Genomic DNA, 17500 nt, shown 5'->3' with positions numbered 1-17500 from the left:
TATGCGAGGAGAATGCTATAGTAGTATTTGTTTCTTCTTATCGTTCACTTTCTCATTGTTAATGCCATACATATAAGGAAGCTGTGTGTTTAGTCACGTAGGTCACTTGTTATCGCTCGACACGTATATGGAGAAAGAGAGAGAGAGAGAGAGAGAGAGAGAGAGAGAGAGAGAGAGAATTTGTGGTTACAGCGAGGTCGTGGATCTGGAGAAAGAAGAATGTGATGATGAGGTTAGAGAGAGAGAGACAGAGAGAGAGAAATATCTGAAGGAAGAGATAAGGACGTGAGAGGGCGACAGACAGGCAGAAGGAACAGATAGCAGGGGTGAAGGAGGAAGATAAGGAGAGATAAAAGACGATAAGCAATTAGATAAAGGTGAGAGGGTACACACTGAAGGAGGAAGATAATGAGGCCTGTCTTCCTCTCTCCTTTCCATCCTTCCTTTCTCCCTCCTTCATTCCTTTTATTTTCCTCATTTTCCTTTACTGATTCCTTCATTCTTCATTTCCTTGTCATTCATTGTCCTTCTTACACCTTCCTTCACTACCTCGTATTTTTAATTTTCCTTTCCTTCATTCATCGCCATTTTTCCCTCCTTCCTTCCCTCCTGTATTTATATTTAACATGACTTTCCTTCTATCTATCTGTCTTCCTCTCCAGCTTAATATTTACCTTTCTATCTTTACTACCTGTGTCTTCTTGCCCTTCCTTCCAATCTTCCTCCCTTCCATTCTTCTCTCATCTTCTTTCCTCCCCCTTTCTTCTCCCTTCCTACCCGTTTCTTTCCTCGTTCCTTTCCTTCCTCTCCCTCCTTCCTTCCCCCAATAAGCTCCTTCACCCTTACCTTGACCCCTCCCGCCTCAGTCTTCCCTTCCCTTCAACTCTCTCTCTCTCTCTCTCTGTCTCTCTCTCTCTCCAACGACCCCTAGCAAGTCTCCTCTCATCTTTATCAAATTTATTATCATTCTCTCTCTCTCTCTCTCCAACGACCCCTAGCAAGTCTCCTCTCATCTTTATCAAATTTATTATCATCACTAGTAACAAAAAACACGTTCATAAAAACTAAATCGCTCATAAGGCCTAATATTATTGCGTGTGAAACCAGAAAAACGCCTCTAAATCCCGTTCTCATTAGCCAGCCAATCAGCGCCCGCCATGGCATGCCACGCCCCCGCCTCCTGCGTTCTGATTGGCTCTTTTGTTCCCCTTTGATTGTTTTGATTTTAGACCCTGTGTGTGTGTGTGTGTATGTGTGTGTGTGTGTGTGTGTGTGTGTGTGTGTGTGTGTGTGTGTGTGTGTTCCCCGTCCCCTCACTCTCATCCTCAGCCTCTTTTTATTTTTCCCCTCCCCCACCGCGCCTCCCCTCCCCCCCTTCACTTCCCCCTACCCGCCTCCCCTCCCCCCCTTCACTTCCCCCTCCCCCCCTCTCTTACTACATACTCTGCCTCCATCTCCTCCTTCGCCCCCTTCTCCCCGTCTCCTCTTATCTGCCACCCTCACTCTCTTTCTCTCTCTCTCTCTTTCTCTCTCTCTCTCTCACACACACACACACACACACACACACACACACACACACACACACCACCCTCATAACTTCTCCCTTCCCCTCTCCCCCTCACACCTACCCACATCTCTCCCCCCTTTTTTTCTCCCTCCTTCCTCTCTCGTTCCCTCATCCCCCCCCCCTCTTCTAATTGGGTGGTTAGAAGGGAGAGAAGAAGGGGAAACGAAAAAATAGTGATTAAATGTAGTCTCGTGTGTGTGTGTGTGTGTGTGTGTGTGTGTGTGTGTGTGTGTGTGTGTGTGTGTGTGTGTGTGTGTGTGTGTGATAATATTTTCACCCTCACCCAATGGCATCCCTCTTTACTCACACCATCTGCCTCACTGCCCTACCCCCTCACACCATCTGCCCCACTGCCCTACCCCCTCACACCATCTGACCCACCCCCCTACCCCCTCACACCATCTGCCCCACTCCCCTACCCCCTCACACCATCTATCCCACTCCCCTACCCCCTCACACCATGTCTCACTCCCCTACCCCCTCACACCATCTGTCTCACTCCCCTACCCCCTCACACCATCTGTCTCACTCCCCTACCCCCTCACACCATCTGCCCCACTCCCCTACCCCCTCACACCATCTGTCTCACTCCCCTACCCCCTCACACCATCTGTCCCACCCCCCTACCCCCTCACACCATCTGCCCCACTCCCCTACCCCCTCACACCATCTGTCCCACCCCCCTGCCCCCTCACACCATCTGCCTCACTCCCCTACCCCCTCACACCATCTGTCTCACCCCCCAACCCCCTCACACCATCTGCCCCACTCCCCTACCCCCTCACCCCATCTCTCCCACTCCCCTACCCCCTCACCCCATGTCTCACTCCCCTACCCCCTCACACCATCTGTCTCACTCCCCTACCCCCTCACACCATCTGTCTCACTCCCCTACCCCCTCACACCATCTGTCCCACCCCCCTACCCCCTCACACCATCTGCCCCACTCCCCTACCCCCTCACACCATCTGTCCCACTCCCCTACCCCCTCACACCATCTGCCTCACTCCCCTACCCCCGCACACCATCTGTCTCACACTCCTACCCCCCCACACCATCTGCCCCACTCCCCTACCCCCTCACACCATCTGCCTCACTGCCCTACCCCCTCACACCATCTGTCTCACTCCCCTACCCCCTCACACCATCTGTCTCACTCCCCTCACCAGTTGCATCAAGTCAAATCAACTACCTCCCCTCTCATCCTCTCACTCCAAACACTCCCCTCTCCACTCCCCTCCCCTCCCCTCTCACACTATGCCCTTCACTCCCTCACATCTCTCAGCTTATTCTCCCCTCACTCTTCTCCCCACACCCTCCGCCCTCATCCCCTGTCTCCCCCTCACATCACATCATCCACTCTCTCTCAGTATCCCCTGCCTCTTCACACTTTCTCTTCACTCACTTTCTCTCTCTCTCTCTCTCTCTCTCTCTCTCTCTCTCTCTCACCCCACCCAACTAATCTCCTTCTCTCTCTTTTGCAGCCTCAAGGAAGCAGGAAGTTGCTAACATAAGGAGCAAATTCCCCAACAAGATTCCGGTAAGCATATTTCACTACATCCTGCTTAGGGGGGCACTTTTTTCCCCTTCCTTGTTCTCGTATTCTTGTTCTTCCCCGTTCTAGTGTTACTGTTCTTCCTTGTTCTTTTATGAGGTTGTTTCATACTGTTTTGCCCTTTCCCCTGTGTTCTTTGCCTTCCTGCTTTTCCACATTCTTTTCTTTTGTCTCAGATTGCATGCCTCGGATTTGACCCAGCCTCTAACAGCCTCAAAAAGACCAATATTTCTTCATGTTTGTTCTCCTTTGTGCCTTTCTGATATTCCGCCTGAAGAGTGTTTTAATTAATATCACCTGTTCTGTTATTCCCTCGTCCTGTGTTCTGTTCTCGCTCGTGTTGTACCCTGTTCTTCTGAGCTTTTCGTATCTGTGTTCTTGCAGGTACGTGTTATGCGCTTACCTGGTCTCGAGCTACGTAATTAGGGCGAGATATCACCTGCTCTTGTGTTATGCCTGTGTGGTGTCTTTTTTTTCCGTTAAGTTCTTGTTATTGTGTTTTGTTTTGGTGCGTGTTACATCACCTGTTCTTGTGTTATGGCTGGCTGTTCTTGTGTTATGACTGGCTGTTCTTGTGTGTGTGTTTTTTTCGCTGTTCTTGCTGTGGCCTTCTCACCAGCGCGGGAAAAAATTAAATTGCACACAAAAATCACAAACCGCATGCTCATGTAAACGCACACTTCCTTCCCTTACACACACACACACACACACATAAACCTTGACTTTTACGAGATGTCAGATATGGAAATATATATTAACTCCTCCACCTCCATTACTACTACTACTACTACTGCTATTATTATTATTATTATTATTACCGGTATTATTACGTTTATTACTACAGTTTGCCCACCACCACCACCACCACCACCACTACTACTACTACTACTACTACTACTACTACTACTACTACTATGATTGACAAAGATGGGATTATCATGTTTCCTGGATGTCAGCTTTAATGATTAAGATGACACACTGAATGCTTGTCCAAGAAGTCTTATCCAAACATACACCATGACATTTATTCACATCTCCCTTTGCATTCTTTCTTTAAAAATTTTCTCACATTCTTACATCTTTCTTAAGACATTTCCCTACCACCTTATATCTTTCTTAAGACATTTTCCTACCGTCTTATACCTTTCTTAAGACGTCTTCCCATAATCTTATATCTTTCGTAAGACATTACCCACAATCTTGTAACTTCAGATATTTTCCCACCGTCTTATTTTCTCACTGTCTCACAAAATTTTCTTTCTCTGTCTTCCTCATTTATATTACTCTTTGCTTACTGAGATATTTTCTTTCCCCAATTCTTTCCTTGTTTGTCTTTATTTTCTTTTGGGAAAATTTTACTTCTTTGTCTTCCTATTTTCTTTCTTTCGCTAATATTTTCTTCTTTGTCTTGCTATTTTCTTTGGCTATTATTTTTCTTGTTTGTTTTCTTGTAACCTTGCCATCAATATCATGTTTTTTGCTGCCACGTAATCTTGCAGTCTCATTCTTTATCTGTTAAGGTTGTTTTGTCATGTTTTTTTCCTTCTGTTCTTTTTTTCTGTTGCTCATTTCTGTCTAGTCACAACAATCTCTCTCTCTCTCTCTCTCTCTCTCTCTCTCTCTCTCTCTCTCATCCATCCACATCATTTCCACTCTCTCCACCTTCCTTTCACCCATCCATCCATATCCTCCTGCTCTCCTTCCATTCATGCAACCATCCATCCACATCCTTCCTTCCCTCCTTCCTTCTTTCACTCTATGTAAACCATGTATTTACCGACATGACTCACGGAATGTGCAGATAAACACGTACACAGCTACACACACACACACACACACACACACACAGTCATTTCGGCACAGATCTCTCTCTTTCTCTCTCTCTCTCTCACACACACACACACACACACACACACACACACACACACACACACGCACACACACACAATCATAAACATAAACTAACTCAATTTCCTCCAAAACGTACACGTGTGCACCAATGCGGGACACATAGCGAGCAGGTGTGTGTGTGTGCAGGTGTGTGAGTCATACAGGGGGAGGGGGAGTGGAGGGGGAGGTAGTCTGGATAGAAAAAAGAGGAGGGGAGGGGAGGGGGGACAGAGAGAAAGGACGGAGGGGAAGAGAGGAGGAAGGAGGGGGGAGGAGAGGAAGAAGGGGGAAGATATGGAGGAAGAGGGAAGGTGAAACGATGTGATTAAGGTCAGGTGAGACTTACTAATTAAACGGATTAGCAACAGCCTTCACCAGCCTCTTTGCTTCAAGGTTTACGCCACGGTTTTGAGAGGGTTAACTTCTTCCAACAGACGGTTTTCTCTAGTTAGACGATTTTCTTTCCATCTTAAAATTAACCTCCTACACCCCTTTCACTCCAACCTGATCAAAAACTCCCAAAGACGATTTCTTCCGTCTTAAAATTGACTTCCTACACTCCTTTCACTCTAACCTGGCCTAAAATTCCCATATCTTCGTGAATGTAGAGTTTTAATAACAGTAACACTAATATATGATGCTAGTCACGAAGAAGTGTTAGAATACGTGGTCTAAAACTCCCATATCTCCATCGTGAACGCAGCGTTTAATAAGAGACTAACAGTCATATATGATGCTAGTCACGAAGAAGAGTTAGAATGTAAAGGATGCCCAGCTACAGTATGGTCCTTTTTCTGCCTCTGAGCCACGTGAAATTCGCTACAAGAGGGCGAAAACCTGGGCCAAGTTAATGTGAAAGGAGTACAGGGAAAGGGTTAATGACTGCTGTGTCCAACCAAGTGTTGTTTTTAAAAGTTTCGTCCAGACAGAGTAAAATAAAAACAAAAAAGTCACTGCAAGTAAGGTTTAATATTTGCCGGAACATTTCTCTCTCTCTCTCTCTCTCTCTCTCTCTCTCTCTCTCTAAATGACCGCTCCCCAAAAAATTCGTTCCTGAAAAATTGTTGCAAATTAATTTTCTCAACAGGTCCAACTAATAGTTTTTTTTTTTATGACTGGAGAGCACCTGTAATTTGGTGTTTGGATTTTTTTATTTATTTGTTTTCCTTACTTCCTTCATCTTCTGTAATAATAATAATAATAATAATAATAATAATAGTAGTAGTAGTAGTAATAATAATAATAATAAGGAAACGGATCCCACAATTTACCCTAGTGGTACTCCGTTGCTTACCATAGAGAGAGAGAGAGAGAGAGAGAGAGAGAGAGAGGACATAAAACTAAGTGAAGAAAACTTATTCGATTAACTCAATGTGTGTGTGTGTGTGTGTGTGTGTGTGTGTGTATGTGTGTGTTTTAGAGAATGAGAGGATGAGTCACCACACCAACATTCACGCTTTCAGTTACCTAAGCAGCTGTTTCGCCAGGTAAAAGATTCACCTGTTAATTACTCTTCCTGTTATTAATTACCCTACCTGTTATCAATTACTCTACCTGTTATTAATTACTCTACCTGTTATTAAACTCTACCTGTTATTAATTACCCTACCTGTTATTATCCTACCTGTTATTAATTACTTTACCTATTATTAATTACTCTACCTGTTATTAATTACCATACATGTTATTAATTACTCTACCTGTTAATTACCCTGCCTGTTATTAATTACTTTACCTATCATTAAGTACTCTCTCTCTCCCTTATTTTTTTTCTTCTCAACACCAGATATCTTGCGAATTATCTTGGGACAGAATTTTTATAACGAGGGGTTTAGATAGAGGCTTAATTAACCCCTTCAGACCTAGGACGTTCTTACCTGAGCTGAAGAAAATCGTCTGAAGGCATATTTAAGAAAGTGCTTAGGTGGGGCGATGGTGTGTTTAGATTTATATGTTTATTGTTCCAGTCGATTTTAGTGGCGTGTGTGTGTGTGTGTGTGTGTGTGTGTGTGTGTGTGTGTGTGTGTGTGTGTGTGTGTGTGTGTGTGTGTGTGTGTGTGTGTGTGTGTGTGTGTGTGTGAAAGAGAGAGAGAGAGAGAGAGAGGAAAGTGAATGGAAGAGAAAGGAGGCAGAGAGGAATAGGAAGAACGAATGAAACAGAAGAATGAGAGGAGGAAGAGGGGGAAGGGGAAGGGGGGTAGAGGAGGAAAGAAGAACGAAGAAGAAGAGAGGGAGAAAGGAAGGAAGGAGAAGGAATGAGGAAAGAAGAAAGGAAGAGGAAATGAGTGAGAAGGAAGAGGAAGGGAGGAAGAGGAAATGAGAAAGGGAGGATGGAAGCCCGGAAGGAGTGGAAGGAAAATGTAAGGGAGGGAGAAAGAAGGAATGAGGAAGAAACGAGAGGAGGCAGGGAAAATGGATAAAGGAAAGAAGGGAGGAAGGGGGAAAAAAGCAAGGAATGAGGAAGGAAACAGGGAAGGAGGAGAAAGGAAGGCAGTGAACATCGCGCAAAGGTGAACTCGGAACTGCGCAGTGGAGTAGGAGGAGGAGGAGGAGGAGGAGCAATAACACGTGGAGGAGGAGATGGAGAGGAGCAAGTAGAGAAAGAGGAGAAAAAGAGGAGGAGGAGGAGGAATTTTTAAGATGAAAACGAAAAGGTAATCTAGTTAAGGAGGCATTTGCGATACGGTACCTATACGAGCAAACATACAATATATCAGGTGTGTGTGTGTGTGTGTGTGTGTGTGTAAAGGCAATATAGTAAGGAAGTTATATACAATACCTATACGAGCAAACATACAATATAAAGGTGTGTGTGTGTGTGTGTGTGTGTGTGTAGAAAGTGGGGGTGGGGACCTTACCAGACAGGGAAGGTGGAGAGACAGGGGAAAGAGAGAAGAGGAGCGCCAGGATTGATGAAGGAGAAACCGGTCACGAGAGAGAGAGAGAGAGAGAGAGAGAGAGAGAGAGAGAGAGAGTTATCTTTTGGCGCAAGCAGTAAAAAACCCATTTCATTAGGACTCACTCTCTCTCTCTCTCTCTCTCAGGATGTTACTCCCCACTGTTACACTCCCCCCACCTTCCATTCCTCCCCTCCCCTCCCTTCCTTTCCCCTCGTCTCCCCATCCTCTCCCTTCCCTTACCGCTTGTCATATCCAGGCTGAGTGAGTGAGAGAGAGAGAGAGAGAGAGAGAGAGAGAGACGCCTTTGCATCTATCTCCCTCACTTTTTCTCCTCCTGGATAAGCCTTAACAGATAACAAAACCACTTGAGTAAGATAAGGGAAGAGGAAGACACAGGCGTATCTTTACCTCTCATCTCTTATCTCTTCGTACCTTTCTTTTTTTGCAACTTTTTTCATGCTTACAAAAACTCTCTCTCTCTCTCTCTCTCTCTCTCTCTCTCTCTCTCTCTCTAAACAGGTCACAGCAAAGATAATCCCTTCCTCCCCAGCTACTCCTATTTTAGAGTCTATCCGTCTTGCTGTCTGTCTGTCTATCCAGCTATCCATCTATCTATCTATTTATCTGTCTGTCTGTGAAGTTAATTCCGGATAAAAGCTGTTTTATTTCGCCGTAATCTCTCTCTCTCTCTCTCTCTCTCTCTCTCTCAGTTACGTTCACCTGTCAGTGCCACACACCTGTATCGCGGTCACACACACACACACACACACACACACACACACACACACACACACACACACACACACACAAAATCAGCAGTTAAGAATATCAATAAACACACTATATAACTCTTCTTCACTTCGTCTACTTCTCTCTTCCTCCTTCCTCTTCCTTATATTTCTCCCTTTATTTTCTCCACGTTCTTCATTCTTCTTTTTCCTTTACTGCCAGAAATCTTTATCTCCTCCCTAATAAATTGAGAGAGAGAGAGAGAGAGAGAGAGAGAGAGAGAGAGAGAGACATTAAATGGAGTATCCAATGGTTGAGTTTTTATTTGTGTGTGTGTGTGTGTGTGTGTGTGTGTGTGTGTGTGAGAGAGAGAGAGAGAGAGAGAGATGATAAGGAGGGGACAGTAATAAAGAGGGGGGAGCCAAAAACATGGTGGAGGAGGGAGTTGTAAGAGATAATGAAGGGAAGAAGACGAAGGTGTATGGGAAGCAGAGGAAGGGAGGAAAGGAGAGAGGGAAGTAGGGATGATGGTGGAAGAGTAAAGGGAAGAAGGAAAGAAGAAAAAGGAGAGAGAAGAAGGAAGGGAAAGATAGGGAAGTAGGGAAGATTGTGGAAGAGGAGAGGGAAGAAGGAAAGAAGAGAGAAGAAAGAAGGGAAAGAGAGGGAGAGGAGTGAGGCAAGGTCAGAGGAACAAACAGACAGCAACAGTGCACAACCACGTGAGAATTAACCTTGCTTTTCATCCCTCCTGCGTCTGCTCCTCCTCTCCTCTCTACTCTTCCTTTCTCTCCTCTCCTTTCCCCACTTCTCCCCTCTCTCCTGTCCTCTCCCCATATCATCTCTTTCCCATTTCCTCCTCTCGTCCCTCCACTCGCCTCCTCTCTTATCCCCTAACCTATCCACTCCTTCTCCACCCCCTGTCCTCCCTTCCTGCCTCTTATCTTCTCTGTTTGGCCACATCACAGCAGCCTCAGGTGGTGGTAGACTTATGAATGATGTGTGAAATGACCGTATGCCCATGTTAGGTCCCTCCCCTATAGCTATCATATGTATATCTTATTTTTTATCCACTGCCAAGCCATAACTAAGTGTATAACCTCTCTCTCTCTCTCTCTCTCTCTCTCACGTCTGTTTTTATAACCTCTCCCCTCCCTTGCAATCATCTCATCTCACTTCGTCGTTTCAACCACTCCCTTCCTCACCCCTGTCTTCACTCCTCTCTTCTTCACCTCTCCATTTTCCTCTTGTTTATCTCTCCATTTTATTTTCCCTTTCCTCTTACCCTTCTCTTCACTCCTCTCTTCTGTTCTCCATTTCCCTCTCCTTTATCTCTCCTTTTTATTTTTCCCTCTCCTCTTCTACCTTAATTTACGGCAATATTAATAAAACCGGGAACGCGGAGATATAAGCGTCCACCTAATTACCTGCGGTTATTAATGGTTCACCTGTAATTAGACGACGCAATTAACCTGTACCCCACATCAGTGCAGGTAAACAAGACAGGTAGGTCATAATTTTTAGCCCTGTAAATGTAAAAAAAATGTAAAATTAACGCTAGAATATATTACAAGTCACGATGAAGTGCAAAACGCAAAAATATATTGCTAGTCACGAAGAAGTGCAGTGGATGGGACGTAGAGCCGAAGCGCTGTCTTTTTTTCTGAGCTACTTGAAATAAGATGCAAAAGGACGAAAATTTTGGCCAAGTTAATGTGAAAGGACTGTAGTAAAGGAGTCAGTAAAGGAGTAATAAAAAAAATAAATAAAAAAATAAAATCGCTTGGAGGTAAGAATAAAACAGCTCGTCCTTGAACTGAAGAGGTTTTGTTGGGTAATCCTTAAGTGGCGAATAATAATGCCTCTCTCTCTCTCTCTCTCTCTCTCTCTCTCTCTCGGCAACAAGTCACCGAAGCGAAGAGTTATATCACCAGTCACGTAACTTCACTGGCAGCTTTTTCCCTCACTCTCCCTTCTCTCCCCCCCCCCTCCCTTCTCTCCTCCTTCATTCTTTCTTTCATTTCTTCCTCCTTTCCACCTTCCTCTTCCCCCTTCCTTCTTCGTTCGTTTAATCCCTTCCTTTGCTTTCCTTTCATTCTCATTTTCCTCCCATCCACACTTTCCTTTTTCCTGTCATCGTTCTTTTCACTACTTCCCCTTCCTTCCTCTACCCTGCTTCCCTCCCATCTCTTCCCCTTCTGTTCTTTCCTCCCTGCTTCTTCTCCTCCTCCCATTTCTTCCCTTTCATTCCTTTCCCCCTCCCTGCTCCTTCATCCCCCTCCCTCTTCATCTCCCTCACCCCCTTCCCTCTCTCCCCTTTTCTCTTCTCTCCCCCTGCTATCTCTTCCTCCCCCTCCACTTTCTCCATTCCCCACACTTTCTTCTCCCTCCTCCCCTCTTTTTTCCTTCTCACTCTCCTCACGCTCTCTCTCCTTCCCTCCTTTCTTCTCCCCATCGCCTTTTCCCTCCTTCCCCTACTTTGTCTTCCAATCTTCCTCCACCCCTCTCTCTCTCTCTCTCTTTCTCTCTCTCTCCACCTCACACGTTAGTTAAAAGAATAGTTTGCTAGGTTCGTCTGGCGTGTGAGTTGGGTGCAGTTGTGCAATTTTACGTAACTTCCAACTCATCCCTTCACCCCCTCCCCTCTCTCTGGTCGTTTCCTCTCGTATCTGTTCATTCGCCTTAATAGACCACTTCTCTATCTCACTGCAAGTCCTGGTAATAGTAATAGCTAGTTATTATTATTATCATTAGTCCCATTCCGGTTAAACAGGTCGGGGAGTACAGGTTTGCGCGGTTCCGTCAGTCTGTCTGCAGTTTCGTGTCCGCTGTGCAACTTCCACCTGTATGGACAGATTTTGATAAAACTTCACACAATTGTCCCCCATACCATGACGGTGTGGTATAGGCTTCACCGTAACTAAAAGCCATATTTAATCCCAACTCTGTACCTTATGATGATAAATGGTGAAAGGCCCCGTGTACTGTGTGTATGAATCAACTTTTATGGAAATATTGAAGAAGACATAGAAAAAAAAAGTATATATTTGACTGATTGGCAAGATAGAGGGTTTTCATGTCTTGAGAAGTACGCTGAGAGACCCCCGGATTTGGAGGCAATGGCTTTAGGGGGATGAATACAGGAAGTTACACAAGCCACTGTTTTAAACGCTCCATGTATGGGGTGTGAGGCACTGAAGGGCAGGCATCGCTACAGTACATTCGTGTCCGCTGTGTGTGCTGTTTGGGGAGGTCACTGAATGGCTGTATATACGTATTGCTATCACACCCTCATTGTATACACAGCACATATGTGTGGCTAGCATCCGGTAGGGGAGTTTGTAGTGCATGGCTGTACTTGGCAGGAGGGTGTTACTATTATTTCTGTAACTTTCCCTCGCCTTTTCATTCTTCTCTCTTCCATTCCTTGTCTTCTTCTTTCTCCCTTTTTCCTTGAACTGTCTCAACAATTTTACCTAACATTATCTAACACTATCTCATCTAACACTATCTCCCACTACCCTACCCAACCCAACCCCTGTCTCTATTCTTAGTCTCCAATTCTCTGCACCCTCTTCTCTCTATCCCTACCCTACCCAACCCCTACCGTACCCTTCCCTACCCCTACAATATCCTTCCCTACCCCTACAGTACCCTTCCCTTCCCTACCCCACCCTACCCTACTCTACCTCTACCCTACCCTATCCTTCCCTACCCAACCCCTACCCTACCCTACCCCTGTCTATCCGGTTATGGCGACTGGCTGGTGGGGTCACGTGCAGGAATACACGTGAGAGTGGTTGCCAGCCTCCAAGGCGGATAGGGGGTAAGGGATAGGGGTGGATAGAGGGCGTGGAGGGCAGGGGGTAGGGGGGAAGAGGGAGTTTTTGTGCTGTGAGAAGGGGGAGTGTGTGTGTGTGTGTGTGTGTGTGTGTGTGTGTGTGTGTGTGTGTGTGTGTGTGTGTGTGTGAGAGAGAGAGAGAGAGAGAGAGAGAGAGAGAGAGAGAGACAGCGACAGACTTTAAAGGGAGTAGCCAGCCAAGGGTGTGTTTTTATCGTGGGAGAGAGAGAGAGAGAGAGAGAGAGACTTTAAAGGGAGTAGCCAGCCAAGGGTGTGTTTTTATTGTGTGTGTGTGTGTGTGTGTGTGTGTGTGTGTGTGTGTGTGAGAGAGAGAGAGAGAGAGAGAGAGAGAGAGAGAGAGAGAGAGAGGGAACGAAAGAAAAGTAGGAGGAAGAATAAAATCTGTGTAGGTATATACATTCTTTTTACTGTATAATTTTTGTATAACCCACTAAGTCCTCTGAACTGTACTACTTGTAAATAAAATTGTATGGAGGCAACAGAACTAAAAAAAATATTACTGAATAATGGTTTCAGTGGGATATACTGAGAAAGACTATGCACTAACCTTTTAAATAAAACCGTAATAGTAATAGCAGTGGTGGTGGTGGTGGTAGTAATAGTAGTAGTAGTAATGAACGAGGGTCTTAGAGGAATATACTTGTGTTCCCTACAGACGAAACAGGAATAATACGGTAATTACTGTCATCACAGGGAAAAATGAATAGGCAAGAGAAAGGGAGGGAGGATAGGAAAAATAATGAGAGGGGGAAGGGGAGGAAAAATAAAGAGAGAGGGAGAAGGGAGGGAAAATTAAGAAGGGGAGGGAAAACAGAGGGAGAGGGGAGGTAAATTAAAGGAAGCGACAGATTACTGGGTGTGGGAGTTTTAATGGGAAACAGGAGGAAAGGTGAGACGAAAGAGGGAGGACGACAGAAAAAGAAGGGAGAGGGTAAGTGGAAAGAAAAGGGTGAGATAGAAGGGTGAGAAAAACAGGACTGAGAGGGAGGGAGAACGGTAAGGGGGAGAAAAAGAGCGGCAACAGAAGGAATGCATGTGATAACTATATATACCGGTACCACAGACAGAGACCAGGACAAGAGTAATGGGACGAGAACTCCTTCAACCTAACGACTTTTTAGCAATTTATACCTGGTACTATCTCCAAACGATTTTATTAAACTATTTTTCGAAACAGACTTTGGCATATCCTCCATTAACTCAAAACCAGAGCGCCCTCAAAATGAAACCCAACTAACTTGGAGAGAAAATATAAATAACCGACACGTCCTCGAGTTTGAAGATAGGGTTAGGGGGGAGAGAAGCGAGGGAGGGGCTGGGAGGTAGGGAGGACAGATAGAGAAAAGAGGATGCTTGACACGAGCACAAGCAAGGCCGGAAAATGAGGACAAGCCACATCCATCACCATATATAAACACCTACGAATAGAAAATGATCAAACTAACCCATAACTACGCCTTCACCTAAAAGTCATCATTCAAATTATTTACCAGTTAGAATTAAAGGGTTCCTGTATTCAAAAGTTTAAATATTTACGAAGATACCCAACATCTGGCCATCGACCTCTCATGTACCCACTCTGACCCTCATATGCTGCCCTACTACTGAGTGCCGTGGAGTCCTTCTTGCCCTGTTTACCCAGGGACGCTGCCGGCCGGGTGGGGAAAACATATCGTACCGTCACTCATTTAAAAACTAACTTGCGATACTTTCCTATTCTTCTGGTTTTTCCGATCTCTCTCTTTTTTTTATTTTTTTAGGTGCTTTGTTCTCCCTTTTTTTTTTTTTTTTTTTTACGTGTTGGGGGGAAATGGAATGAAGGATAAGGGAAGGAGGGTAGGACTAGGGGAGGGGGGTTGTCTGTCCCCAGCAACCTCCTTCATGTAGACGCCCGACGGATGTGATGTTCAAAGTTGGCTCGTCTGTCCGGTTCGTCCTACTCCCCCTTCCCCCCGTTTCTCTCTCTCTCTCTCTCTCTCTCTCTCTCTCTCTCTCTCTCAAACCTGCCTACCCCGTCTCTTTAAACATCTCAAGGTCTAAGTACAAACGCGATCAACAATAGGTCCATTCTGGGTGGTTTGTCAGAGTTGTTATGATTAGGGCAGATTATACGAAGAGGCTGGATTATGTACTGTACTGAATTAGGCGCAAAAGAGTTTGATATAGTTGAAAATACATATAAAGATTAGAAATAAAGGCTCTACACACTTGAATCTGAGAGAGAGAGAGAGAGAGTCCTTGCTTTCATTCACTTCCCGTTCTACTTCAAACGTTCACATTTCAGAAGAGCAAGGCTGATCTTTTGTTCTTTACACCAACTAACATGGGATGTGCTTATCATCGGGCATCCGCTGAGAGAGAGAGAGAGAGAGAGAGAGAGAGAGAGAGAGAGAGAGAGCGTTCTGAATATCATATCCGTATTACAAGTGGCATTGAAATTTCTTAACGCCTCTGATTTAGCGATTCATTCTACACGTTACACCTCAGCAGCCTCTGGTATGTTACTGCAGGAAACTTTGTCTGTGTTAAAGCTAAGATACAAGGGAATGTCAAGATATATGTGCAGAACAAATCACTGAGAAAGATGTGTTACGAACTTATGAAGCCTCCTGTGGTACAAACCGTCCCTAAGAATAACAGTGATTAGAAAGAGTACCGTCATATTAATTAGAATGAGTAATATTGACTAGATTAATATTAAAATGAGTAATACTGATTTGAATGAGAAATATTAGTGAGTAATATTAAGTAATACTGATTTGAATGAGAAATATTAATGAGTAATATTAAAATGAGTAATACTGATTTGAATAATATTAAAATCAATAACTGATTATGAGTAATTTTAAAATGAGGAATGCTGATTAGAATGAGTAATATTAATTAGAATAGGTAATAGTGATCGCCAGCTTCATAACCAGTGCATATAGTATTAACTCATCATCTACCCACAAAACAGGAAGTGTTCGTGTGATAGGGGAACAAAGCAAAGCCGATACTGATGCGATAACAAACTAAATAATAATAGTATTTTATCGCTCACTGCTACGATTCCTGTGAGCAAGATCAGTAGAGGAATATCAAATTTCACGGGGTAGCGTACGGTCAACTATCAGTCGTCACATACACTGTTTTGGAGGGAGGGAAATGGAAGCGAGGCTGTAGAGTTTTCCAATGTCTCCTTTTTTTCGCTAATAATAATAATAATAATAATAATAACAATAATAATAATGAGGAGGAAGAGGAAAATATCATCGGTTTGAGGCAAATTATCGTGGGGGAAAAAAGGTGCATAATCTCTCTCTCTCTCTCTCTCTCTCTCTCACACACACACACACACACACACACACACACAAATACGCCACGTGTCATTTCCAAACAACTTCGAATCAGAAAAAAGAAAAAAAAATCTCCCATCAACAGACCTATCTTACAATGTCTGATGCTGAAATAACACCAATTTACATACTTCACTGCCACTCTTCCTGTCATTATAACGTGGTGAATGGAAGGAGAGTTTGCTGCGCTGTTCCTACGCAGTTAATAGTTATAGGCGTTTTTTTTTTTTTTTTCCTGGAGGAGAGACGAGGAGAGGAGTGTGTCGTATCTCCTTGTGTTTTTTGTACTTGGGGGAAAAAAAAAAAATCCGAATTATGAGGAATTCAGTACACAGAGACGTTGTGTGTGTGTGTGTGTGTGTGTGTGTGTGTGTGTGTGTGTGTGTGTGTGTGTGTGTGTGTGTGTGTGTGCCATTCAAAGCACTTCCTACCATTCCTCTAAGTTTTTATTTTTTCAGTTCAAAATGTGTACTTTAAACGAAAAGCTAAAAAAAAAAAGGGGGGGCCTTGAACCATATCAAAATTAAACGACCGTAACCATAACAGACCTAACTTAAAACCAAAGCCACAACTAACCTGAAAACCGTAAGTAATCAAGTCTACCCAAATTCAACCAAACTCAAAATATAACTGACTTGTACCAACCTAAACCTGCCATAGCTATGCCTACCCTAAACCAGCCTAAAACCTAGCCATAACTTTTATAACTTAATCTAAAACCATCAATGATAAAACCCAATCGGAAGTGACAACGTAACTACGACTGAGGAAAATTACAGGTAAGTATAATTAACCGGAAATATTATATCAGCTTTTTTTTTTTAACATGTCCACTTATTCTGTTAATAATAATAATAATAATAATAAAGTGGCAGTGTATACTTAGCTTAATAGCCAAGTATGTACCGCCAGTAGACTAACATTATACGGTATATATTTTACAACCAAATATATTTCTTCATTTCATTATCAGTGAAGAGATAATTTCCTATTCAGCCTTGACGTGACTGATACAGCTATTGGCTCATAAATATCATAATACAGTGAATGAATACGCAAACGGTAGTCTCTCTCTCTCTCTCTCTCTCTCTCTCTCTCTCTCTCTCTCTGCAGTATTCAACACACACCCTTTCATGCTAGCCACCTATCCATCATCATCATCGTCATCCGTCTTCTCAGTATACTGTCTCATCCATCAACACTACCCTTTTCTTGTTACCCACCCATCTCTCTCTCTCTCTCTACTTACGTGAATAATATCGCGTACTCCGTCACCATTACCCTAACGCGTTCACCACCACAGCTCAAGGGCAACTGAAGCTGAGGTGGTTCGGGACAGGGCGCGCTTCGAGACTTGGATCTTTGGCTATTAAACGGTGCCGAACGCTACTGAACTTCGATTCTCGCGTTACTCTCGCCGCTTTTCCACTTAAAAAAAAAAAAAAAAAAAAAATGTAAATAATAAAAATACCAACAATACGGTTCTACTACAGTAAATAATAATAATAATAATAATAGTAATATTAATATGGAAGCTGCTGTTTTAAATACGTTGGAGAGAGGCCCATTGCTTCAATAATGTTTGCTGCGCTCTCACTCTCTCTCTCTCTCTCATGCGTAATAGATGATCACTGATCTCACTTTCAGCGTTCACAGTCACGT

The 17500-nt window shown here is 44.0% G+C and overlaps 1 protein-coding gene across 1 annotated transcript in view; it reads left to right on the top strand.

Annotated features, from left to right (window-relative positions):
- The window catches only part of LOC145404892 (microtubule-associated protein 1 light chain 3 gamma-like), a 36832-nt gene that overhangs the window by 12240 nt on the left and 7092 nt on the right, over nucleotides 1-17500 (top strand). Inside the window, exon 2 of the mRNA XM_080276393.1 lies at nucleotides 3052-3107. Within this exon, the coding sequence (XP_080132519.1) occupies nucleotides 3052-3107 (56 nt within the window). The remainder of the gene's footprint in view (nucleotides 1-3051; nucleotides 3108-17500) is intronic.

The sequence above is a fragment of the Coenobita brevimanus genome, chromosome 65 (assembly GCF_032717465.1).
Source record: "Coenobita brevimanus isolate Jiangsu-jjx chromosome 65, ASM3271746v2, whole genome shotgun sequence".
In the NCBI taxonomy this organism is placed as follows: domain Eukaryota; kingdom Metazoa; phylum Arthropoda; class Malacostraca; order Decapoda; family Coenobitidae; genus Coenobita; species Coenobita brevimanus.
Note: the sequence above shows the minus strand (reverse complement) of the source record. Positions and strands in the feature narration are given on the sequence as shown.